At 39.7% G+C, this 25532-nt stretch overlaps 1 protein-coding gene and 1 long non-coding RNA gene across 7 annotated transcripts in view; one reads left to right on the plus strand and one right to left on the minus strand.

Annotated features, from left to right (window-relative positions):
* LOC132114224 (uncharacterized) overlaps window positions 1-25532 on the minus strand; it is a 534277-nt gene that overhangs the window by 437118 nt on the left and 71627 nt on the right. The gene's annotated exons all lie outside the window — the stretch shown is intronic.
* LOC132113691 (glutamate receptor 2-like) overlaps window positions 21022-25532 on the plus strand; it is a 33424-nt gene continuing 28913 nt past the window's right edge. For 2 of the 6 annotated variants that reach the window (XR_009425196.1, XM_059521609.1), the window contains exons 1-2: window positions 21022-21276; window positions 21370-21510. Coding sequence is in view for 5 of the 6 variants with exons in the window: in XM_059521609.1 (XP_059377592.1) it covers window positions 21192-21276; window positions 21370-21510 (226 nt within the window). In the remaining variant the exon portion in view is untranslated. The remainder of the gene's footprint in view (window positions 21277-21369; window positions 21511-25532) is intronic. The other 4 variants (XM_059521610.1, XM_059521608.1, XM_059521607.1 and 1 more) reach the window with 3 other exon arrangements.

Below are 25532 nucleotides of genomic sequence, written 5' to 3' on the forward strand. Positions count from 1 at the left end.
GTACTGTATATGGAGGAACAAAACCAAACATCTCCGCTTCTTGTGAACCAACCATCAATAAACAGCCCAATGGCTCAGCTGACCTCATGACCTATGAGTCTTTTTCTTACTTATATCTCTCCCAAGCTCATCATATTCAGTAAAATTAGAAATAAAATCTAGAAATGGAAATAAACTTTCTGTAAAAAAAAACAAATAAATAAATAAAAAAAAAAAACTAAGAGAAGAGTGGAATTAACAACAAATAAAGCTATAAAATAATTTAAAAAAAATATTTATTGTTTTATCATTTCCTGGATGAGGAAATTCCATGAAATTCCATGAAATTCTAGAGGACGCAGTCCGATAGGTCTAACTCAATCTGACCTAATGACATCGTTATCACATGGCACAACTTATTGGTTCTCTCCTGTATTAGTAGCCAATACGCTCGCTGCTCAACATTCAAATATATGGCTAGTGTTTGCTGTAGAGGTTGCAGCTTGCATCAGGAACCCTCCACCTTCCCCTGCTCCACCTGTATATATCTGCTATGATGTAATTCATATATGCTATATGGGGTTTATTTCATGTATGTTATATTTGCAGCAGCAATATTTCTTATGCTTTGTGGATGTAATGGCAGTAGCAAATCTCTGTACTTGCTCTGCCGCAGCAGCATCGTAGCAGATCTATTCTGCCAAGACCAAATACATTAACATTGTTATGTACATTACAATGCCAGTCTCTTCAAAAGTTGTCATGACAGAAATGTCTGTTCTGGGTACATTATAGTTTGGTGAGAGGAACAAAAATGGGCAATTGCTTTAAAGCAATTAATTTTACTCACTTAGGGGGCCCCAAAGTTGCAGAAATTCCCAAAACTATAAACTTACTATAAAATGGAGTATGAAAAGATAGAAGCTGCATCTTTTTTTAAAGCCTTAATATCGAAGTTAATTTACCCGAAAAACTACCAGCATTTTTTCATGAGTGCTGTTTAAAAGTTCTTGCTAATGTATTGTAATGTGTGTTACAAACCTAGCATGAAACCTAAGACATTCAACACACAGCTGTCTGGGAGTCAGGGTCTGAACTGTTCCTGCAGATTGACCTACTGGTGTCTTTGCACTAGTCAGAATATAAAATGTGTCTGGAATGTAATGAAGCGTCCTAAATGGAGAATGCCCCACCCCTCCCTAGCTGCCACATTCACAGAACAAATAGGCCATGCAAATAAATTTAATAAAAAGAGAAACCTGAATTTGTTTATATAAAAAGGGAAGGGTAGGATAAAAGTGTCTTGAACCTGACCAGACCCCCCCCCCCCCCATATTATCTTTGTGGTATAAACAGAGTTGCATGTGTCTAATGCTTAGTTACATTACAGACAGTAACAGACACAGAGACAGCTAGTGTGAGATTTTGCTGATATATTTTCAAGGGTTGACTGTGTCTGAAGCCAGGTCTACTTTTGAAACCTTTAAAGCAGTCCAATTAGATTCAGACAGCTGAGAAAATAATTTTCATCACCCAGTGTTTTTTTAGTATAAGGACCTTCATCTGGACATGTTTTTGATGAGCTATTATCTATTTTAAGTATCCTACTTTTAATTAAACTTGATTAAAGCCTCAGACTTCAAAATTTTAAGATGCACTACAGGGCCCCCTAGGAGTACAACTTATGAACTTACTCACTAAAGAGTCGGTATAGTTGTACAGTATACATATCAAAATCACACAAATGTGTGAAGGAGTGTTGAAAAACAGTTTTTTAGCCAATTACTTTATATGTATATCCTCCCTTTGAGCATTGTACAGTGATGTCCTCCTCCACAGTCATTTGACTAATTACTGTGGTAGAGCGGCTGCTTTTGTGTACTACGTAGACAGTCTAGCATTGATGTATAAGCATTGACATTTACATTTGCATTTATTCATTTAGCTGACGCTTTTATCCAAAGCGACTTACAATTGCTATATATGTCCGAGGTCGCACGCCTCTGGAGCAACTAGGGGTTAAAGGGATAGTTAACCCAAAAATCAAAATTATGTCATTAATAACTCACCCTTATGTCGTTCCAAACCCGTGAGACCTCCGTTTATCTTTGGAACACAGTTTAAGATATTTTAGATTTAGTCCGAGAGCTCTCAGTCGCTCCATTGAAGCTGTGTGTACGGTATACTGTCCATGTCCAGAAAGGTAAGAAAAACCATCAAAGTAGTCCATGTGACATCAGAGGGTCAGTTAGAATATTTTGAAGCATCGAAAATACATTTTGGTCCAAAAATAGCAAAAACTATGAATTTGTTCAGTATTGTCTTCTCTTCAGTGTCTGTTGTGAGAGAGTTCAAAACAAAGCAGTTTGTCATATCCGGTTCGCGAATGAATCATTCGATGTCTTTTTGAACCAGTTCACCAAATCGAACTGAATCGTTTTAAACGGTTCATGTCTCCAATACGCATTAATCCATAAATGACTTAAGCTGTTAACTTTTTTAATGTGGCTGACATTCCTTCTGAGTTAAAACAAACGTACTCGGTTACTAACGTAACCTCGGTTCTGTCTAGAAAAGGGAACGAGTACTGCGTCTTAGCTAAGACGCTATGGGAAAAGTCTCTTTTCACGATACACTGAAGCAAAAAATTATCCTTAATTTTGAATTATTGTAAAGCGCATTTGCAGCAGCACACAGCCATAGGCGAGACGGCTCGCTCGCTCATTGGCTGCTCTGCGGCAACTGCATAAGCCTATCGAGCGCAGGCTGATGCAACATCAGACCTCCATGCTTCGCGCACTCCATGCCACTTCCCGCCGAAACGGGTGTGGCCTAGCCCTATAAAGGGAGCTCGAAAAGGCTGACTCACCTGATTTATTTCATCGCTGAAGCGAACCAGAGTGAATCGTACGCACGGCAGAGAACGCAGTACTCGTTCCCTCTTCTAGAGAGAACCGAGGTTACGTTAGTAACCGAGTACGTTCTCTTACGAGAGTTCTCTCGTACTGCGTCTTAGCTAAGATGCTACGGGAACCCAATGTAAAGCGCCGTGCGTGCAGAGATCACACACCAATAAACCTGGAAGCGACGCCCAGGATTTACAGTGCACAATCACCAGAGGGACTCACAGAGAGTCCTAGAACAGTAGGGGGGAGACCCTCCGTCCCATATCTAGCAGCGTCCGTAGACGCGGCAATATGACATCACATAATCAAGGCAAGGCCTGACCAATGTGGTAATGTGGGTCTTACGCGATACTGCCCATATAACAGTCGGCAGCGCATAGCGCTTGCAATCTCAGAGTTCCAATCAGGACCCTGATTCAACTATACTGACAACAGCTTTGCTTGCAGGGCGGGAACCTCTAGGTTATAGAACCTGATAAATGTAGACGACGAGGCCCATCCTGCCGCCATACATATATCCTGTAAGGAAATCCCACTAGACCACGCCCACTTGTGGAGTGTCCTCTGACGCCCAGTGGGCACTGAAGGCCCCTGGAAGCGTAAGCTAACGCTATAGCGTCAACAATCCATCTGGATAGGCTCTGTCTCGAAACAGCCATTCCCTTGGAACGTCCACTGAACGAGACAAACAGCTGCTCAGTCTGTCTGAAGACAGCAGAGCGAGACACATAAGTTCTTAAAACCCTAACGGGGCAAAGAAGACTCGAGTCTCCATCCTCTTCTGACACCAACAGGGTAGACAGGGAAATAACCTGAGCACATAACCGTGCCTAGGTTTGAGTATGACCCTTGAGTCATTAGGCCCAAACTCCAAGCACGTCGGGCTCACGGAGAGCGCGTGCAGGTCACCCACACGCTTCACTGAAGCGAGAGCCAACAAGAACACTGTCTTGAACGACAGATGTTTGAGGCTAATCATTCGGATAGGCTCGAAAGGGGAACCTTTCATGGCCTCCAAAACCGTCGAGAGGTCCCATACAGGGACTGACGGAGGTCTGGGAGGATTCAGCCTCCTAGCTCCTCTAAGGAAGCGGATGACCAAATCGTTCCTTCCTATTGACTGACCGAGCGTTGTCTCAGAAAACGCTGCGATAGCCGCCATGTAAACTTTGAGCGTGGAGGGGGCTCTGCCCTTATCCAACAGCTCCTGTAGGAAGCAGAGAACCTCCGTCACCTCACAACTAAGGGGTGAACGTCCCCAAGCTGTGCACCAGCTGGAGAATACTGACCACTTCGAGGCATATTGCCGTCGAGTCGACGGAGCTCTAGCCTGAGTGATAGTATTTAGCACTCCCACTGAGAGATCAGCGGGTAACATCTTGTTTCCCTCACCCGTTCTATCACCTGCGGAAGGAGGGAGACAGGGGGAAAAGCATAGAGCGGGCAGCACGGCCACCTTTGTGACAGCGCACTTTCGTTCTTGGAAAAGAACGCGGGGCAGTGAGCGTTTTCGTGGGACGCGAAGAGGTCCACTTCCGCCCTGCCAAATCTCTCCCACAGCAGCTGGACTGTCTGTGGGTGTAGAGACCATTCGCCCGTGGGAATGTTGTTTCTGGACAGTCTGTCTGGACCCAGATTCTTTAGCCCAGGCACATGAACTGCTCTCAGCGAGCGCAAGTTGCGCTGAGCCCAAACCAGGAGGCGTTCTGCCAACCTGTAAAGTTTTCTGGACCTGAGACCGCCCTGGCGATTTATGTAGGACACCACAGACATGTTGTCCGAACGGACTAAGACGTGGTGGCCCTTGATTCGGGGACAAAAGCGCGTCAGCGCGTTCTCTACTGCCAGCATTTCCAGACAGTTGATATGTTGGAGCTTTTCCCGTTCTGACCACAGGCCAAAGAACGGTCTGCCCTCGAGCAGCACTCCCCATCCCGAAGTGTAGGCGTCTGTCGACACCATTTTCACTTTCGAGGAATTCCCCAGGCTTACACCTGATTGGTACCAGTCGTTCGCTGTCCAGGGTTTCAAGGCTGTAACACAGCTCTGATTGACATTGAGACGCAACTGACCGGATATCCACGCTCTGCGCGGTACTCGCGCTTTCAGCCAGAACTGCAAGGGGTGCATGCGGAGCAGGCCCAACTGAAGAACTGGTGATGCTGAGGCCATGAGACCTAGCATCTTCTGAAATTCTCTGAGCGAGAAGGTCGCGCCGCAGCAGAGAGAGCTCGCTGCGCGCTGAATGCCCAACGCGCGCTGTGGCGACAGCCGCGCCGTCATGGAGCGTGAGTCCAGAGCTATACCCAAAAACAGTATCGTCTGACTGGGGTTCAGCGAACTCTTCGTCCAGTTGACACTGAGACCGAGTTTCTCGATGTGATCGAGTAAAATGGCCCTGTGCTCCACGAGCTCTGATCGTAAATGAGCCAGAATCAGCCAGTCGTCCAAATAGTTTCAGCACTCGCATGCCTCTGAGTCTGAGAGGAGCGAGCGCTGCGTCCATGCACCTCGTAAATGTATGAGGAGCCATGGACAAGCCGAACGGCAAGACTGTATACTGGTATTTCTGGCCCTCGAAGGCGAATCTCAAGTATCGCCTGTGACGTGACGCTATCTGTATTTGAAAATACGCGTCCTTCAGATCTATCGACATGAACCAGTCTCCTCTGCGAAAATGCGCGAGGAGTCTCCTGGCTGTAAGCATTTTGAAACTGCGTTTCGCCAATGCCTTGTTCAGCTGTCTTAGATCCAGTATGGGTCTGAAACCCCCGTCTTTCTTGGGCACTAGAAAGTATCTGCTGTACAGTCCCCCTTCGCTTTGAGCTTGAGATACAGGCTCCACAGCCCCTTTGCTTAACAGTTTTGATATTTCGGCTCGAAGTAGGTGTGCTACTTCTGTTTTGACCGTAGTTTCGACGCGCACTAATAAAGCGCGGAGGGCGTCGAAAAAACTGTAGCGAGTAGCCTCTCTTTATAATGTCTAGCACCCAATCCGAAACCCCTGGAAGCGCTGACCATGCGTCTGCATGAATGGCTAAGGGTTGGATGCGAAGCGCGCTCTGTTGGCTGGGCAACGGCAGCGCTTCGATGTGCTGTAACATGGGCGTTATGCCTGTGACACTTGAGGCGGGGAGCGCGCTGATCACAGCGGGCAGATCGCTCGTCCTCGACCCCGCCACGGTGCTTAACCGAGTGAGGGAGGGCTGAGCGGGTCCCATGGGACTCGTGCTGTCTGTGAGTAATTGTGGGCTGTAAGCGTGCACATTTACTGCTTTTGACTCGTTGTCTGCCTGGGCAGAACGAACGTGCACGGGTTTCGTTTTTACAGAAACCACATGACGTGTGTGACATAGTGTTTGTGGGCACTGAGGAGTGGGCACGTTTACTATGTAGTGCTGTGTTGCTGACGCTGTTGCGATGAAGCAGCAGAAGGCGGGGGGTGTGGCTGAGAGCTTTGCGGGGCCGGTCTAGCACGACTCGCTGCAGAACCGGAGCGCTTCGGGAGGAAGTGCTTGAATGCTTGCGACGCTTAGATGCTCAGCCATAGATGCCTTTCAGCCTCCGTAGCGGAAGCCATAACTCGTCCCACGGCCTGTGCAGCGGATTTAGTAGCGCGAAGAGAGATCCGAAGCACTCCTCAAATCCGTGAGACAGACAGCCTCAGGTCCCATCTCGTCCAGCTTACGGATGTGATCACCCTGGAATATCTGCAGCGTGGCCATGGTGTGTAGTGCAGACGCAGCCTGCCCAGCAGCAGAAAAGATCCGCGCAAGCAGAGCTGACGTCATGCTGCAGGCTTTAGATGGCAACACCGCTTTCGTTTGCCGTCCAGCAGAGGGCGGGCAAAGGTGCGTGGCTATCGCCTGTTCCACCGGCGGAAGTGACTGGTAGCCTCTGTTTTTAGCATCATCCAGTGTGGAGAATGCTAGTGAGACAGGCGAACGAGTTCGCGCTGAATATGGAGCGTTTCAAGCATTTGCCACCTCTTCGTGAAGCTCAGGAAGAAATGGGGCGGGCTTTGAGTTCGGAGAAGTACGCTCATCCGGATGGAACCTACCATCCAGCCGGGAACGAGAGGGGGGCACTGGTGCAGACCACTCGAGGCCAAGGCTCGTCGCAGCCAGCGTGAGCACTCGCATCAGCTCCTTCTCAAGTCAGCTCGTCCGCTGGTCTTCTGAGCAGAAAGCGCGAGATCCCCGGAGCTCGCCCAGCCCTCACTGCCCGAAGCTAGCAGAGAGCACGTGTCCTCTTCCCCCGACGCGGCCCTGAGATCGACTTCCTCGGAAGATGCAGCGGCAGACAGCGGGCGCTGACCATCGGGAAGCGATGCAGAGGAGGCCGGTGAAGCAGGGCGAACCGGTGAGCTAGGTTGAGCTGGAGACGGTTCTGGAATCCGCTGGGAGCGGCGCTTTTTACGGCGCTGCAGCGCAGCGGGGAATGCGGGCTCAGAGAAAAATGCCAAGCGAGTCCTCAGAGTCACCATTGGCAACAGCTCGCAGTTAGGGCATCCGCCGTCAGCGAGGGCGAGCGCTGCATGATCTTCACCCAGGCAGGAGACAAGGATAAAGTGACAGTCTCCCTCGCTGAGCGGGGCTCTGCACGAGCCGCAAGAAGGCATCTTCCTCTCGTGATCCAACGATGCGTGAGCTTCGCTGAAGAGATGAAAAATCAGGTGAGTCAGCATTTTTGAGCTCCCTTTATAGGGCTATGCCACACCCGTTTCGGCGGGAAGTGGCATGGAGGGCGCGAAGTGAGCAAGCCGTCTCGCCTATGGCTGTGTGCTGCTGCAAATGCGCTTTACAATAATTCAAAATTAAGGATAATTTTTTGCTTCAGTGTATCGTGAAAAGAGACTTTTCCCGTAGCGTCTTAGCTAAGACGCAGTATGAGAGAACTCTCGTAAGAGAACCAATATCCCGGAGTAATTCATTTACTCAAACAGTACACTGACTGAACTGCTGTGAAGAGAGAACTGAAGATGAACACCGAGCCGAGCCAGATAACGAACAATAGGCTGACTCGTTCTTACAATGCGCAATATAAGAAACTATTTTTGGTATATTGGTATGCTCTATTGATAGTCGAAGCAGGGAAATTTAATTTAGAAGACAGAGCTGAATAATATCTAAAACCTGTAAAGCACTCTTCAAAAATGTGTCTCAACAGTTACAAAGTTATTTTCAGCAGCTTGCAGTTGTGCTTGAGCGTGACACTTCTCAGCGTGTGTTTCCAAGCCCACCCACACATGTTCGCCTCTGAGTTTTCCCCATGATTGCTGTCTCACACATTGTTTAATGCATCTTGTTCGATTCCTGCTGGTTATCTGTCCTCCCACCCCACCAGTCAATTCACTCTGTAACCTATATCACATAGACTACTGCCTAATACAACCTGAACACACACTGGGCGAGGTGGGGGTGGAATGGTAGTTTCCACATCCAACACTGCCCTTTATTATAATTATAATATATAGTGACATATCTTTAGCTGATGTTATTAGGTATTTAAGACACTTGAGCAATATTTTAGTTAAAGATGTTTCTCTAAGTCAGAAGGAGTGGAATCAAAAAAACAAACAAAAAAAAACAAAACAATGGAAGCATCGTTCCCAATACTGAATTTTCCAGTGCCACTGTCTCTCATCCACGCATGAGTGAAGTCATAGTGTGAAGGGGAAATTTTATCATGAGCTGAGACTGATGATAAGGTTACTTGCAAACACCCAGAGATAGATGGACTCGCTTTTTTGATATGGAGTGTGTGTGTGCATGACAGTGTGGGCAGAAATTTGGGTGTTTGAAAGTGGTGGCATCTTTCAAATGGAGGCATGACAGAACTGGGTCTGGGATGGGATGAAATGATGTGTGGAGGAAATGGATAATGAGAAGTCATTTTTTTCTGCCTCTCTTTATCTTTTGCATTCTTCATTATTTCCTCTGATTTCTTCAAGACATTAATACTTTCAACAAAGATGCATTGAATTGATGAAAAGTGAAAAAAAATTAAGACAATTATAATGTTACAAAAGATTTAGTAACGCTTTATAATAACTTTCATTTATAAAGCATTAGCCAACATTATAAAATGCTTAACATATTATTTGTTAATATATATTCACATTGCTAGAAATATGAGATAATGTGCTTGATAATGTTTACTAATGAACTTATTAAACATTACATAATAATTAACATATGATTATTTAATGTAAATTTAAATGCTTGCAAATGCCAGTAAGCGTTCAGTTCATATGATCTTCATTTGTTGGTCTTTGTTTGTTGTGTAGATCTCTATTTATAAATCTTAACAAATAATCTATTCATTATTTGTTCATGTTTTTGCAGTACCCAATCTAAAGGGGAAACTATTCATCATTTGCAAATGTTTATAAATGTTTACTAATCATTAATACCTTTATGAACAGTTATATCAGTGGCAAAAAGTGTCCCGAAAAACCTGAATTTACCCTATTCATGCACACCCTATTCACGCATCTTTACCAATCATTTATGAATCATTTGTTTATGTTTTTGCAGTAGCTGATCTAAAGTTGAAACTATTCATATTTTGAAAATGTTTATAAATTATTATTAATCATTTAGTATCTTTATGGACACTGGACTTTTACCTGTCCCTAACCTTACTGCAGGGGTAGGCAAGTTCGGTCCTGGAGAGCCGCAGTCCTGCAGAATTCAGCTCCAACCCTAAAAATACCCTCACCTCCCTATAGACTTGGTAGCACTTTATTTTACAGTCCTGTTCCCCATGTACATACTATGTACTTATTATAGTAATTACAATAACTATGTAATAACGAGGTAGTAACTCTGAACCTATCCCTAAACCTAACCCTACCCCATGTAGTTACCTTGTATTACCAGAACTTTCTTAGATAAATACACTGTAAGTACACGAGCTTGTTTAGGTGTGTTTGATTAGGGTTGAAGCTGAACTCTGCAGGACTACGGCTATCTAGGACCGAACTTGCCTACCCCTGCCTTACCCCATCCCACCTCAATAGCAGGAAAAGTGTTGTGCAATAAAACAAGCCTTTAATCATTTTATAACATCTGCTAAAATCATTTGTAGATTTTAAAAAAGTGCTTGATTGTATGGAATTGAAGGTTTAATGATATTCGTAAGCATTTAAACTTACATGTAATAATGATTTGTTTGAACATGATCAAATGTTAAATAAATGTATTAGCAAACATTATCAAGATCATGTAATTTCTGACTCTTTGAATATTTATTAACTAATGATCCATTAAGCATTATATAATGTTTGTTAATGATTTATTAATGAAAGTTATTATAAAGTGTTACTAAAGATTTATATTTCAATTAAATGCTGTTCTTTTGAGCATTCTATTTATCAAAGAATACTGAGGGGGAAAAACCTTCCAGCAAAACAGTTTTCAATATTGATTAATAATAACTGAGCACCAATAATAATTCATAATAACTGAGAACCATTTGAGCAATTTGTTCAGTGAAGTGTACATTATCTTGGTCTGTAAAATATATGATATGCCTTGTGTACTGTTTTCTACAAAAGAAAAGCCAGAAAGACAAACATAGTAGCCTGTGATATAGCTTTAGTCTATATCATATAGAAATAGGCTAAAACATACTATATCATGGGAACTTGTCTCACTGCGTTACTCTTAGGTCCGCGCCATGCGGAATGGCCATTAGTCCTGCAGCCAGTCTCCTTGCCCACAGCATGCCCTTTCTGCTTATATATGTGCAGATTTGCAGGGGCTTATCTAGAAGGAAAAGAGAGGTTGGAGCAGTAACATGTTAATGTGAGGACGACCCACTTGATAAACAGCCATAAGCTTGAATAAGGACATTGAAGAGTGCCAAAAGACAGACAGAGAGAGAGAGAGAGAGAGGGAGAGAGAGAGAGATAGAGAGAGAGAGAGAGAAAGTGAGAGCATGTATGTGCACTGTAAAAATTGCTGTAGTTTCTACAGCAAAATTTTACAGAATTTTACTGTATAAACATTTTACAAGATGCAGCTGTAATTTGCAATGCATTGTGGGTCAAATAAGGTTTTACAGTTGTTAACAGTATATTTCCACGTCAACTGTAATTCATTTACAAGAAGCAGGTGTTGTCACTGTTGTTCCTGCTTTTTACACTAATTTACTGTAGTGTGGCATTATGGGATTGCGCGCGCATCATTCAAATCTGAAACCCAGCCGACTGGAGCAGCGTGAGAACGACTGAAGATTAGAGGCTTTATTCATAATTCCTGGTAAGTTCACTTAAATATACTAGAGAAACATATCCTTTTTATATTTATTTGAGTATATAATGTATAAGCGATATCATGTCACAATAGCCTCCTATCCTGACATTTAGAGAAGTGGCCTTGGTAACTTCTGTGCAGTAAACTGGGAATTGCCATCATAGCATAGTTAGGCCAAATGTTCGATTTCTGGAAGTTACATTTTCTTATTGAGAGCATTTAAAGTACTGTTTACCTAACTTTTATCATAAAGCCCAATGCGAACGATTGTCATAGTAATACTAACGTTATCTGTCGAAATAACTGAAAAACAGCAGAATGTGAAATTTCATTTGTTTATATGTGTTCATTTGTTTATATGTGTTCAACTGTCCCATATTGACGTGATGCCTTACTATAATAAGTGAAAGACATCTTTATATGCCCGACTGGACAAGTTAGCCTGATTAAAAAAAAAAACAGAAAAAAAGACTGAGGAAGCATCGAAACGGAGCCTGATTCTGATTATATTAACGTTTCATTCAACTTCAAAACAAGCTTAACGGCACACATAAACTCACGGAAAATACATGAGGTGAATGTTCAACTGTTGAGTTTATTTATAACATATGATATAAGAAGCATCACAAGTGAGCTGTTTTCGTGAGTATCACGATTGCAAATACATAGTTCAATAAACAATTAGTTAACAAGTTACTTACTTTCTAGACACAATATTGAATGTTGTTCTATTTCACCAACGAAAATAGTTCCAAACAACGATCCAATCAAAACTATTTTGCTCATTCTCAAATCAAAACTAAGCGGTGTTTTTGCTGAATGATTCAGCTTTTTGAACGGATCGGTTCAATGAATGACTCAGTTGATTCACTCATTAAGTTATTCGCTGCCACCTAATGGCGGTTTAGTTACACGTTTAAAAAGTATCATTGCATTTTTCCAACATTTATTAATTGTATTTTCAAAAATTAATGTAAAACATTAATTTCATTACACAGTTGTAATTTTGCACTGTAAATTATTTAATATGGTGGTACAGTTCTACAATGTAATATTATAATTTATAATTGGTTGTTTATTCTAAAATATATTTTTTGAGTGTTAATTTTGGTCTCATTTATGTAAATGCTTTAAATAAATCACAAGATTATTTTCTTTATGTCTTGTAGGTGCAAAGATTAGCAGCTGATGTGGAGAAATGTTTGATGCTTCAAGACTCTGAAGCTGATTTTATTAGGTAATGTATTAATTCTTTAAATAATTTGATAAACTTGTTATTTAGATTAAATTTTATATTGAAATAATGCATTGTAGGTTACATTATTGCTTATATTTCTTAATTTCAGGTCCACCCAGTGGCTTTTAACTATTTGAGGGTCAGATGGTTGTGAATTCATACCTCAACTTTGTAGCTGGATTTGGAGTCTTATTACAACTTCAGTCTGGCGTCCCTGGAGCAGACATCTTTTGCACACTAGAATTTTTTAAAAGGTAACCAGTTTTACTTAAGTAATTTCATTTGCGAAAAAGGTTACTTATTTAGTTTAAAGGGTTACTACACTCCATAATGACAATTTAGTCAATCACTGTTAACGTGATTAACAGTGATTAATGTCATTTCAAACCCGTAAAAGCTTTGTTTGTCTTCAGAACACAATTTAAGATATTTTGAATGAGAACCGGGAGGCTTGCATCTGTCCCACTGACTGCCAAACAATTAACATATCTAAGCCCAGAAAAGTATGAAAAGCATCTTCAGAATAGTCCATCTGCTATCAGTGGTTCAACTGTAATTTTACGAAGCTACAAGAATACTTTTTGTATGCAAAGAAAACAAAAAGAACAACTTTATTCAACAAAGATGTTATTTTTGTTTTCGTTCAAATCAAAGCGTAAATAAACATAGAAAGCGTGTCCATGTGACCCAGCTGACACAGAACAGCGGCTGCAGTTCAACAGATACTCTCCAAAATGGCTCTACACTGATGCATAGAGGAGGCAAATTGTTGAATAAATCGTTATTTTTGTTTTCTTTGCATACAAAAAGTATTCTCTTTGCTTCATAACGTTACGGTTGAACCACTGATGGACTATTCTGATGATGTCTTTCATACTTTTCTGGGCCTTGACAGTGGTATTTACTTGGCAGTCAGTGGGACAGTCACAATCCTCCCAGTTGCATTCAAAATTTTTTAAATTGTGTTCCGAAGACGAACTAAACTTTTACGGGTTTGGAACAACATTGAGGTAAGTGATTAATGGCAAGATTTTCATTTTGGGGTGGAGTAACCTTTTAAGTACTTGTAAATGCTGATTGTATTGTACAAGTGGCATTTTGACATTTATTTTATTGAGCTTCTTTCATTTGATACATAACTTTATCCTGATGCTTTTGCTTGTTTTTATGTGCAGATGTTTTCTTGGAATCACAACCCTCACTGGATACAAGACGGATACATGGAGGCAAAACAAGTGGAAAAGTCTCAGAGAAGAGGGACAACCCTCATGTGTGTGCTCATCTCAGAAAGTTGATGGACTTTCAGTATGTATTTATTAAATTGTCTTTTGCAGGAATATTCTTAATTTAATAGGACATAAGCTCAAACAACAGAATTTGTGATTTAATGTTGATTCCAGCATTTTCTACTCTGAGTATGGCTTTTTTTTTTTTACATGTATTTGTAGTTATTTGTGATGCTATGTTATTTTTATGATAAGATTTTAACTGTTGAAAGACTGAAATTTTTATTTTACCAGTAAAAGCCTTGCAATTTCTTTCTGCCAGTTTTAATAAATACTTATTTGCAACATTATTGACTTTATTCATTTTTATTCATTTGTAAATATATTAAGATAGAGCTCATGATAATGCATTTATATCAGTATTTTATAGTTTACTGTTAAAATTATTCTTTAAAGCAGTTTCATTGTTAATTTATTACAACATCATATTGTATTTAGGGGTATTTACAGGATTTTATTGGCAACTTTTTTGCCAGGTAAATACTGTACTTTAGTGAAATTACAAAATATTGCTGTAAAATAAACTACAAGTTAAATTCAATGTTACTGTAAAAAATACTACAAACTACTGTATTTCCATTTTACAGCAATTAACATCATTTTTACAGGATTTTATTGGCAACTTTTTTGCCAGTAAAATCCTGTAAATTCTACAGTACATTTTTTACAGTGTGTGTCATGCACAACATATACTAAAGCTTGAATTGATCATTGCTAATGATAGATTATAGTTACTACTAATTTTAGCATCTTAGTTATGCATCTATTTGATTTATTGTCAGTCTCATCTTCTTAATTCTACAAACATATACAGGGAATACATAATATATTTGGCTTGATAAAAAGCATCCAATTCAATTCAATTCAATTCAAGTTTATTTGTATAGCGCTTTTAACAATACAAATCATTACAAAGCAACTTTACAGAAAATTATGTTTCTACAATATTTAGTAGTAGCTAGTAGTTTGTGCACGTTTGACAGGATTTTAGAAAAATAAAAATAATAATAATAATACAAGACGTAGTCAGCTAGATGATGAACTATCAATATTATTAATTAATAGTAATTATAGGATGCAGTCACACATGTAGCAATAATTGTTAGTTCTGTTTGTTGATTCAAGGTTAGGATCATCTGGGGTCCTCTGAGGGTCAGCATCATCTCTTCTCAGGTGTTCTGGATCCAGACTGGAGCTTGTGTAAATCCTAGTTACCACGGGATGTAAATCCCGTGGCAAAACATAGAAACAAAATAGAGACATCATTAGCATAGCTGCTGATCCAACAAAGTAAAATTAGTTTAACCCAAGCTAAAGAATAAAAATGCAGATGCAACTACACTCACAATTTAAGAGATACATTATTCGAATGCTTGGCGAAAGAGATGCGTTTTTAATCTAGATTTAAACAGAGAGAGTGTGTCTGAACCCCGAACATTATCAGGAAGGCTGTTCCAGAGTTTGGGAGCCAAATGTGAAAAAGCTCTACCTCCTTTAGTGGACTTTGCTATCCTAGGAACTACCAAAAGTCCAGCGTTTTGTGACCTTAGGGTGCGTGATGGGTTGTAGCGTGGTAGAAGGCTAGTTAGGTACGCAGGAGCTAAACCATTTAGGGCCTTATAGGTAAGTAATGATAATTTGTAACAGATACGGAACTTAATAGGTAGCCAGTGCAGAGACTGTAAAATTGGGGTAATATGATCATATTTTCTTGACCTGGTAAGGACTCTAGCTGCTGCATTTTGGACTACCTGTAGCTTGTTTATTGACGAAGCAGGACAACCACCTAGAAGTCCATTACAATAGTCCAGTCTAGAGGTCATGAAAGCATGAACTAGCTTTTCTGCATCAGAAACAGATAACATGTTTCGTAGCTTGGCAATGTTTCTAAGATGGAAGAATGCGGTTTTTGTAACATTGGAAATATGATTTTCAAAAGACAAATTGCTGTCTAATATAACACCCAGATTTCTGACTGTAGAGGAAGTAACAGTACATCCGTCTAGTTGCAGATTGTAATCTACAAGATTCTGTGTGGTGTTTTTTGGTCCAATAATTAATATCTCTGTCTTATCCAAATTTAATTGGAGAAAATTATTTGTCATCCAATCTTTTACATTTTTAACACACTCTGTTAGCTTAGATAATTGGGAAGTTTCATCTGGTCTCGTTGAAATATATAGCTGAGTATCAGCATAACAGTGGAAGCTAATTCCGTATTTTCTAATAATATTACCAAGGGGCAACATGTATATTGAAAATAGAAGGGGACCTAGGACGGATCCTTGTGGCACTCCATATTTTACTGATGATAAATGAGATGACACCCCATTTAAGTAAACAAAATGGTAGCGATCGGACAGGTAGGATCTAAACCATCTTAGAGCCTGCCCTTGAATACCTGTATAGTTTTGTAATCGATCTATGAGTATGTCATGATCTATGGTGTCGAACGCAGCACTAAGATCAAGTAAGACTAGAAATGAGATGCAGCCTTGATCTGACGCAAGAAGCAGGTCATTTGTAATTTTAACAAGTGCAGTTTCTGTGCTATGGTGGGGCCTAAAACCTGACTGAAATTCTTCATACAGATCATTTTTATGCAGGAAGGTGCTCAATTGAGCAGACACAACTTTTTCTAAAATTTTAGACATAAATGGAAGATTTGAAATAGGCCTATAATTTGCCAGTACACTAGGATCTAGTTTTGGTTTCTTAATAAGAGGCTTGATAACCGCCAGCTTGAATGGTTTTGGGACGTGACCTAAAGATAACGACGAGTTAATGATATTGAGAAGCGGTTCTTCGGCTACAGGTAACAGCTCTTTTAGTAATTTAGTGGGTACAGGATCTAATAAACATGTTGTTGGTTTAGATACAGTGATAAGTTTATTTAGCTTTTCCTGTCCTGTATTTGTAAAGCACTGCAGTTTATTTTTGGGTGCGATGGATGAAACTGAAGTGTTAGACGCTGTAGAATCTACATTCGCTATTGCATTTCTAATGTTATCTATTTTATCAGTGAAGAAATTCATAAAGTCATTACTATTTAACGTTGGTGGAATATTTGAATCAGGTGGCGTCTGGTAATTTGTTAATTTAGCCACTGTGCTAAATAAAAACCTTGGATTGTTTTGGTTATTTTCAATGAGTTTGTGGATATGCTCTGCCCTAGCAGTTTTTAGAGCCTGTCTATAGCTGGACATACTGTTTTTCCATGCAATTTTAAAAACTTCCAAGTTAGTTTTTCTCCATTTGCGTTCAAGACTACGAGTTACTTTCTTGAGAGAGTGAGTATTACTGTTATACCATGGCACAGTACGTTTTTCTCTAACCTTTTTCAATTTGATGGGGGCAACAGCTTCTAATGTATTAGAGAAAATAGTGCCCATGTTGTCAGTAATTTCGTCTAATTCATGTGTATTTTTGGGTACAAATAGCAGTTGAGATAGATCAGGCAGGTTATTTGCGAATCTGTCTTTGGTGGCTGGAACAATAGTTCTGCCCAGACGGTAACGCTGAGACATATAGTTAATATCAGTTATACGCAGCATGCACGATACAAGGAAATGGTCTGTAATATCATCACATTGGGGTACAATATCTATAGCAGTAAGATCGATTCCATGCGATATAATTAGATCTAGTGTATGATTAAAACGATGAGTGGGCCCGGTGACATTTTGCTTGACTCCAAAGGAGTTTATTAGGTCAGTAAACGCAAGTCCTAATGTATCATTTGCATTATCAACGTGAATATTAAAATCTCCCATGATTAGCGCCTTATCAACTGTAACTAGAAGGTCTGAGAGGAAATCTGCAAATTCTTTTAGGAATTCTGTATACGGCCCTGGTGGTCTATACACAGTAGCCAGAGCAAGAGATACATTAGATTTCTTTTGCATGTCTGACAGTGTAACATTTAGCAGAAGTATTTCAAAAGAGTTAAACCTGTATCCTGTTTTCTGGGTAACATTGAGAATATCACTATATATTGTTGCAACACCTCCTCCACGACCAGTCTGACGGGGCTCATGCTTATAACAGTAGTTTGGTGGAGTAGACTCATTTAGACCAAAATAATCATTTGGTTTTAGCCAGGTTTCAGTCAAGCAGAGTACATCAAAACTATTTTCTGTGATCATTTCATTTACAATAACTGCTTTGGGTGTGAGTGATCTAATATTTATGAGCCCAAACTTTAAAAATTGTTTTTGTTCATTTACTTTACATTTTTCTGGTTTAATTAGGATAAGATTTTTTCTAGATCCTACATTATATTTTGACCTCACTATTCGGGGAACAGACACAGTCTTAATAGTTTTTACAGCACAAGTACTTTTATCATTTAAGCGGGTGGAACAAAACTCATCATAATAGTTATTAGAGAATTGTCTTACTAGTCACATGGAGCGAAGTGTCCTGGAGATGTTGTCAGAGAGCAGCTCCGCTCCGATTCTGCTGGGGTGTAATCCATCAGCGCGAAACAGCCTAGGACGCTCCCAGAAAAGATTCCAGTTATTAACAAATAGCAGTTTCTGTTCTTTACACCATGACAACAACCATTCATTTAAAGCAAAAAGTCTACTGAACCTTTCGTGTCCTCGTCGATACGTGGGCAGTGGTCCTGACACGACGATCGTCGCCGCGGGCGTCGTGCTGCGAACCGTCTCGATCAGGCTGCTGAAATCCCTCTTCAGCGTCTCCGTCTGCCGCAGCGTGGTGTCGTTAACCCCGGCGTGAAGCACGACCGCTCTGGGGCTCTCGTCGACCTTCAGGATCGCGGGTATCTGCGCAGAAACATCGAGAACACGAGCACCAGGCAAACAATGAGTGTGCACTTTACCTTCGGCTAACGTAGCACTTACGTGTCGGACGATGGAGTCTCCGATGATCACAGCGTCGCGTCCTGTCTCGCGGAGGGGAGCGAAGCGGTTCCGGATGGAGATGTCGAAGGCAGGAGGGGGAGAAGTCGTCGCCCGGGACCCGGCTCGCGTCCTCCGCTGTGGATGCACCCAGGGTCCGTGGTGTCCCGGCGTCGCAGTGAAGGACATCTGGGAAGATCGCGTCCTGGGTGCACCGGGCCTGTGCAGAGAAACACACGGAGTAGACGTGGTGGGACTGTTAACAGATCGCTGTATACTTACCCCGGACTTGTGAGCGTCAGCCCGGGATGATTCCAGCGCGGTTCTCCGCTCTCTCAGCTGGGCCTGCCTCACCTCCAGGTCGCGAATCTGCTTTCCCACGGCCTCGAGCTCGAGCTGCACAGAGTGGAGACATTCATCCGCCATTAAAGCAAGTAACAGTGAGTACAGCAGTGGTAATGTGTGTGAATAGAGTATTAGCAATGTTAGCGCAGTTAGCTGCAACCACGCCGCTGATGCTAATGGGCTAAAAGCTAATAGCGGACCCGGGAGATCAAAATAAAACTAGTGATAGCGAGGCGCTCTGATTGTTTTTGTTGTAGAATACAATAGAGGATATATTCACACGTTATATAAACGGAAACGATGATGTATACAATTGATTTTTGAGTTAAAAATAGTCAATGAAAAGAATATAGTGACGGAGCTCAAACGCAGTACAGCCGCCAACAACAAACAGGAAGTGACGTCTTCATACATTGTATGTATTGACTGCAAAGATCTATTCAGCCACACTGTTTTCAGAAAATTGTGTTTAGCACATACCTGTGTAATTTCAAAAATTGCATATAAAGGGTATAATATCCATACTAAACACAGTTAAAATATGCTTGTGAAGTGAGACTTGTTACCTGAGCCTGAATGATTAAAAGTGGGTTATGGTTATCTTCACCTCTCTTTAGAAAAACACATTGTCATTTTTTTATTTTGAAATATTAAATTTTTCATTTATCACTTCAGTGAGCCCAATTTTTATATTTGCAATTTAACTCTGAAAGACGTCCAGCCTGGGATTTTGTTATAGCAGCTCATGCAGTATGGGGCATGGGCTGATGGGAATGAAACTGGGACATGGCGGTTGGGGAGATGTAAGAGATGATGATTAATGTGTCGCTTATGGTCTGTGCTAAAGGGAGAGGAGGAGACAGAACATTTCCAAAATTCAATGAGATACCTGTGAGCAGTATTAGTACATTCATCTATCTATCTATCTATCTATCTATCTATCTATCTATCTATCTATCTATCTATCTATCTATCTATCTATCTATCTATCTATCTATCTATCTATCTATCTATCTATCTATCACACAAATGAGTGCACGCACAGTTAAAAAATGTTATCAAGTTGTTCAAAGCTATGTAATACAAAATGTTCATGAAATTTTAATTGCTTTTGTTTCATCATAGATGTGAAAATCCAGAGAAATAAAAAATAAGTTAATTAATTAAAAAACAAGGCTGCATGTACAGCTCAGTTTTCATGTCATTTGCGTTGAGGAGGTGAGTGGGACCTGTCCATGGTCCTGAAATCAATGCAACATCTCAAATGTGGACAAAATTTAGGAAGCCCAGTAATGTCTGTGGCGAGTGAGGTGGATGGTGTTAATGACTCAAGTTCCGACATATTAAATAGAGCTTGCAAAAAAATCTAATTTTATTTTGAATATATCGTGCAATACCATGAAGATATGCTTTATATTTAGCTTATATGGATGGTAAAACTAGTATAATTTGTATGACCATAAAAAAAATAAAAATAAATAATAAATACATTTATTTATAACTGTTCCCCTTTGATTAAAGGGGTAAAATGAACAGAAAATCTATCTGACCAAGAAACCCCTTTTATAATTTTAATCTTAGATTCATAAAAGTCCATTTTCAAGAACCGATTTAAAGTTGTAAAATGAAATTGATAAAAAAAAAAAAAACATCTTAAATACAACTTTCTGTGATGAACACATTTTCAGTATCTGAGCTTTTAGCAATTTTTTTTTTCAATATATTTTTGTTGGGCTTAAAAAAAATGACTAGGTGGTTTAACTGCCCATAGCTTATAGACATAAGCTTGGCACAACCTTTATTAACCTTTATTTATTTGAAATGCAATGAAGGTTAATGTTATTGATATTTGAATTTTTAGTCAGCTAAATAAAAGTCAGAGTGGTGGAGAGAAAACAGACAAGATCCCATTAGCCTCTCATGGCTATGTGGTAGGTTTGGAAAAAAGTAAAGAAATAGAAACCTGAAGTAGTTCTTTGAAATGATTTCCAATTTTAATCACCTCCGTGCCCTTATAGTAGCCTGAGTGTCTCGTTGTAATTCGTAGTGTTTATATGTGCAGTGTTCCTGTATGTTAGTGAAGGTATCAACTCATAGGAAGGCGCGCGACTAGAGGGGGGGGGGGGGGGGGAGAGATCTGCATTATTCCTCCAGAAGCGGGACTGAGGCAGGAGTCTGCGATAGAGGAACCACCTGCAGACAGCAGCCGCGCTCTTTCTCCAGCAACGCCTCAACATGTTACGGATTTGATTCAACTGTATTACCGACAGATATTTCCTTCATACAGTGGGTGAACACACACTGTCGTGGAGATGCAACAGTTTAAGAATTTATCGATTTGTCTCATTTGCCTTTTATGCGGGTTGACAACTGGAGGGTCTCCTAGTGTTCAAATTGGTATGTTTAGTATGGGCGTCCTTTTTGTTAAATTAACGTTTTAAATGATGTGAACTGTGCAATTGTAACATATATTTTGTGTTTGTGGTACAGGGGGCTTGTTTCCGAGGGGAGCTGATCAGGAGTACAGCGCATTTCGGATCGGAATGGTTCAGTTCGGAACGGCTGATTTTAGACTGACGCCTCACATCGACAATCTGGAAGTAGCTAACAGTTTTGCTGTAACTAACTGCTGTAAGTTATGCCATATTTATTTATTTATTTATTTATTTTATAAATACATGTGATTGCGTAGATTAGTTTATACTGAGATTCGTTTTTATGCATTTTGAACAAAAGCAGATTTTGTCATTTGGAATGAATAGTTTGAATGCTGAAGTTTTAGAGTGGCTATTGGTTGTAATTCACGTATAGTAGGATGTGAAGTTGGTTTCCACAGTAACGGAGATGAGAACGAGCTGTCATCATCGGAAGCTGCTAAACCATTCCATTTTCTTTGGGTAATTTCCCCCGTTTTCGGTAAAGAAAATGCTTTAAATACTATCATTTTTGGCACAGGAACCATATATTTTTTGACATTATCAAGAATATATATTTTTTAGAATAATAATACATTACAAACATTATTTATGTTGTTGAATTTCACCAAGATTTTGACCAAGTTATGACCTATCACCTTTGGCTTTTCAGTATTTTGCGCAGCTTTATATATTTATTTAATTTTTCATTTATATTTTTTAGCCTCTCACACATACTGGTTTCTATGTTTTGGTACAGCTAAAGACCACCTCGGATAATACACCTTTAAACTATGTCTTTTTCTGCTAAAACACCCATCGGCTTTTTTCGAAACACCTGTAGGGCTTCAAGTAATTGTTTTGCATAAGTAGGATAGAACAGAATGTAGTGACAGATGTGCAAATTTGTCCCATATTGAGTGCTTCACATACAGTAGTGTTATAATTGCATTATTATTATAATAAGTTATTGTGAGATGCAAAAGTGGTTATTTAATTTGTTGTGTCCCAAAGGTCTTAATGTTTATTTTTTACTAATTCCATGAATTCCATGAATATATATATATATATATATATATATATATATATATATATATATATATATACTGTATAAAGAGAGGCTACAAGAGCACCAATATATCTGAATAAACTACTTGCATAACACATTCAGGAGACTTTCAGTAGTCAGTAATGCTGACAAAATGTATGCTATTAAACATCCAGTATTTTATTTTGTAGGATTTTTTTGTGGTCACTGAGCATCATAGGGCTGGGTAAAATATAGTTGATAACACATGTATAAACATGTTTGCTATTGTTAATGTGGGTAGCCTGTTGAGCTAGAAATGGTCAGAAATGTTCAGTGCATGAGAAACCTCTTTTAGTTTTTCTTTTTTTATCTCTTTTTTCACCATCACTACGTAAGATTTAATCAGCACAGAACTTTATAAGATGATCATGAATAAATGAAGCCTTTATTAAGTGGATCACTTATATTCAAGGATTGTGTTCAGTATTCAGTGGGCTGTTGCTAAGTAATATTTCAAAAATGTTTCTTGTTGAAGAAATTATCTTTAAAAGATTCAGTTAACATTTTTTTTTTCTTATGAGAACCACATGAGAACATTCTGTACTTTGATGGTCACACATGTTTTAGTTTCTTATTCATTAAAGAAGCATTTTTTAAAACTCATTCCTTGATACCGTAGCACTTATGATCTATTACTTCATTTGCAGTGTATGTTTATTGAAAAACTGGAAAATGTTGTTCCCTGTTTGTAAAGTACGCATCCCATGGGTTTTGTCTTTTAGAATATATGTGAATTTTGTCTTTTAACTGGGTCAGTCTTTCATATGTAATCTATAATTTTCTATTTAAACTTATTTAAATACTCACATCTCTCGAAATTTCCCATTTTCCATATTTTTTTCCCAAGATGACTGTTGTGTGTTAACAATTGGTCTTTCAGGCGCCATTCCATTTATTTCTCAGACATAAAAACCCCTAGATGGCACTATGAATTTACAGGCACTGCTTTATCATTTCCATCTTTCCTATACAGTTTAGTGTCTCTTTTTGAAAGCAGCCTGAGAGAATGTACTGTATTCATCAGCTGTATTTAAGCTAGACCACATACTATGCCATTTGGACACACTTCCTATTCCTATTTCCTTTTATTTAACATAAAGCATGTGAAGAACACAGTAAATGTTGTGATCTATTATGCGATACAGATCAGAATAGGTCTTTGGTCTCTGGTAAAGACTACACGGGTCTTGTTGGTTCACAAAACATTTACTCTCTAAACCTGACATTTCCCCTCTGCTGCTGGTTAGGCATGAGTCAGAATGATCTTGTTACTGAAGTATGACAGCTCCAGAACAGATACAGCAAATGGTTTGTGTTAAAAGGCTTGTCCAATTAAAAAACAACAAGACGTGCCACCTTGTTATGAGATGCAGCTAATGAGACTCTTCTTCTGGCAAGATGCTGTTTTTATACCGGCTTTCTTTTTCAGATGAGAATCAACCCACTCACAATATCTGATAACATTAAAAGCCCTGATGGCACTCGTACTATTGTATTAATTTGGCTTGGTTGTTTTTCATGTCCCGACTTCAAAGTGATAGCCACTGAGTAATATGTTCTCAAGAATTGTTGAAGTAACATATTTTATGTTAAGGTGCCATGATTAATGACAGGTTAAGAGCTATCTATAACTATAAATGTTTTATATAGCAGGTTCTGATTTTACCATAATTGCTTGCTCACCTAAAAACTACAAATAGGCTAGACTGAATGATAAAACACCCCAGCGTTTTAACATGAAAGCTTTGTGTTAGCACAGGGCCTCACAATCTAATTTAGTGGATGTATGAGTCATATTTATATGCATATATCGGAATCAAGAAAGCAGATGTGCTGGTCAACTTTGGAAGACATATCAGGAGCATGTTTGCTGACATTACACAAAATATAAAAGAGATTAGTTACAGATAAATATGGTTAAAGAGTCTGCAGCTCCTTGGCATTTCTTAAAGATTAATTATCAAATTAATGGGATACAAAGTGTATCTTCTAAAGCGCTAGCACAATCATCTTCAACTCACTATATTGTGCATATAAATGTGTGTTATGTATTTGTCTCACATATTTATCTTAATAAAAATTATATTTTCTGATGAGTAATTTTGTTTTCTGCGCAGTTTCTCAAAACATTTGTTTGCATGCAAGCTGACAAAATTTCATTCGGGAGCATTGATTGATATCCACTGTGGTTGTGTCCCTGGTTTTGGAAGCACTTCCAGTGCTGGAACTCGCTTCAGTGCATTTGTGCTTCAATAAACACTCTACCTAAGAAACATACAGACATAAACCCCTAGAAATATCAGTATCCATGAACACAGTAAGGACCCTATTTATGCTTATATCTTCTTGCACATCCCCCAGTCTGGTTTGGGAGTGTGTGAAGTCTATCTAAATAAATTACGTGATCATAATCAATAGCTGTGTGTGTTTAAATCCTTGTTTCTTGTCAGTACATACAAGCTGTTCGACTATCCTCCGCTAACCGGGTGATTCGATCCCTTTTCAATTAAAAAGACCTGCTGTTTTTCTTATCTGACACAGTGGGGTTGACACAGGAGTGCTTGCTCTGATCCGGCTGTCACACAGCAGCCTGGGAAAGGCTTTAGTGCTACACTGCTGAGAAAAGGCACGGGACAGAAAAAGAGCATTAGAAACTGTGAATGATTTGAAGGCAGGTTCCAAAATAAACTTTATCCCACACCTGCCATGTCAAGAAATGAGGACATTTGCTTGTCATAAATATTTCTTACTGACCTATTACACTATTTGCTTGAAATGAATAAATAAATAAAAACCATGAAACTGTATTTAACATTTTTTTTTTCTATTACTCACCGTGATTTTGTTCCTCATATTGCTATTTAAGTGGCTTAATGTGAGAAATGTTTCACATTTGTATTATCGCATGAAGTTTTGGAGAAGAAAAAAAAAAACGTATTTTTGGACTTTTAAAATCTTCTGCTCTCACCTGTTCATGAAAAATGGAAACAAACCAAATTTGAGATTGGATTACATTTGGGGTGTGCTCAACAAAATTGAAATTCTCTCTTAATGACCATAACAGCATGTAATGAGTAATTATACAAGTCCATTAGTAAACCGTAGTTCGAGTCCCAGCTCACGGACCTTTCCCAATCCTGTCCTCCTCT

This window comes from Carassius carassius, chromosome 33, assembly GCF_963082965.1.
Source record: "Carassius carassius chromosome 33, fCarCar2.1, whole genome shotgun sequence".
Classification (NCBI taxonomy): Eukaryota; Metazoa; Chordata; class Actinopteri; order Cypriniformes; family Cyprinidae; genus Carassius; species Carassius carassius.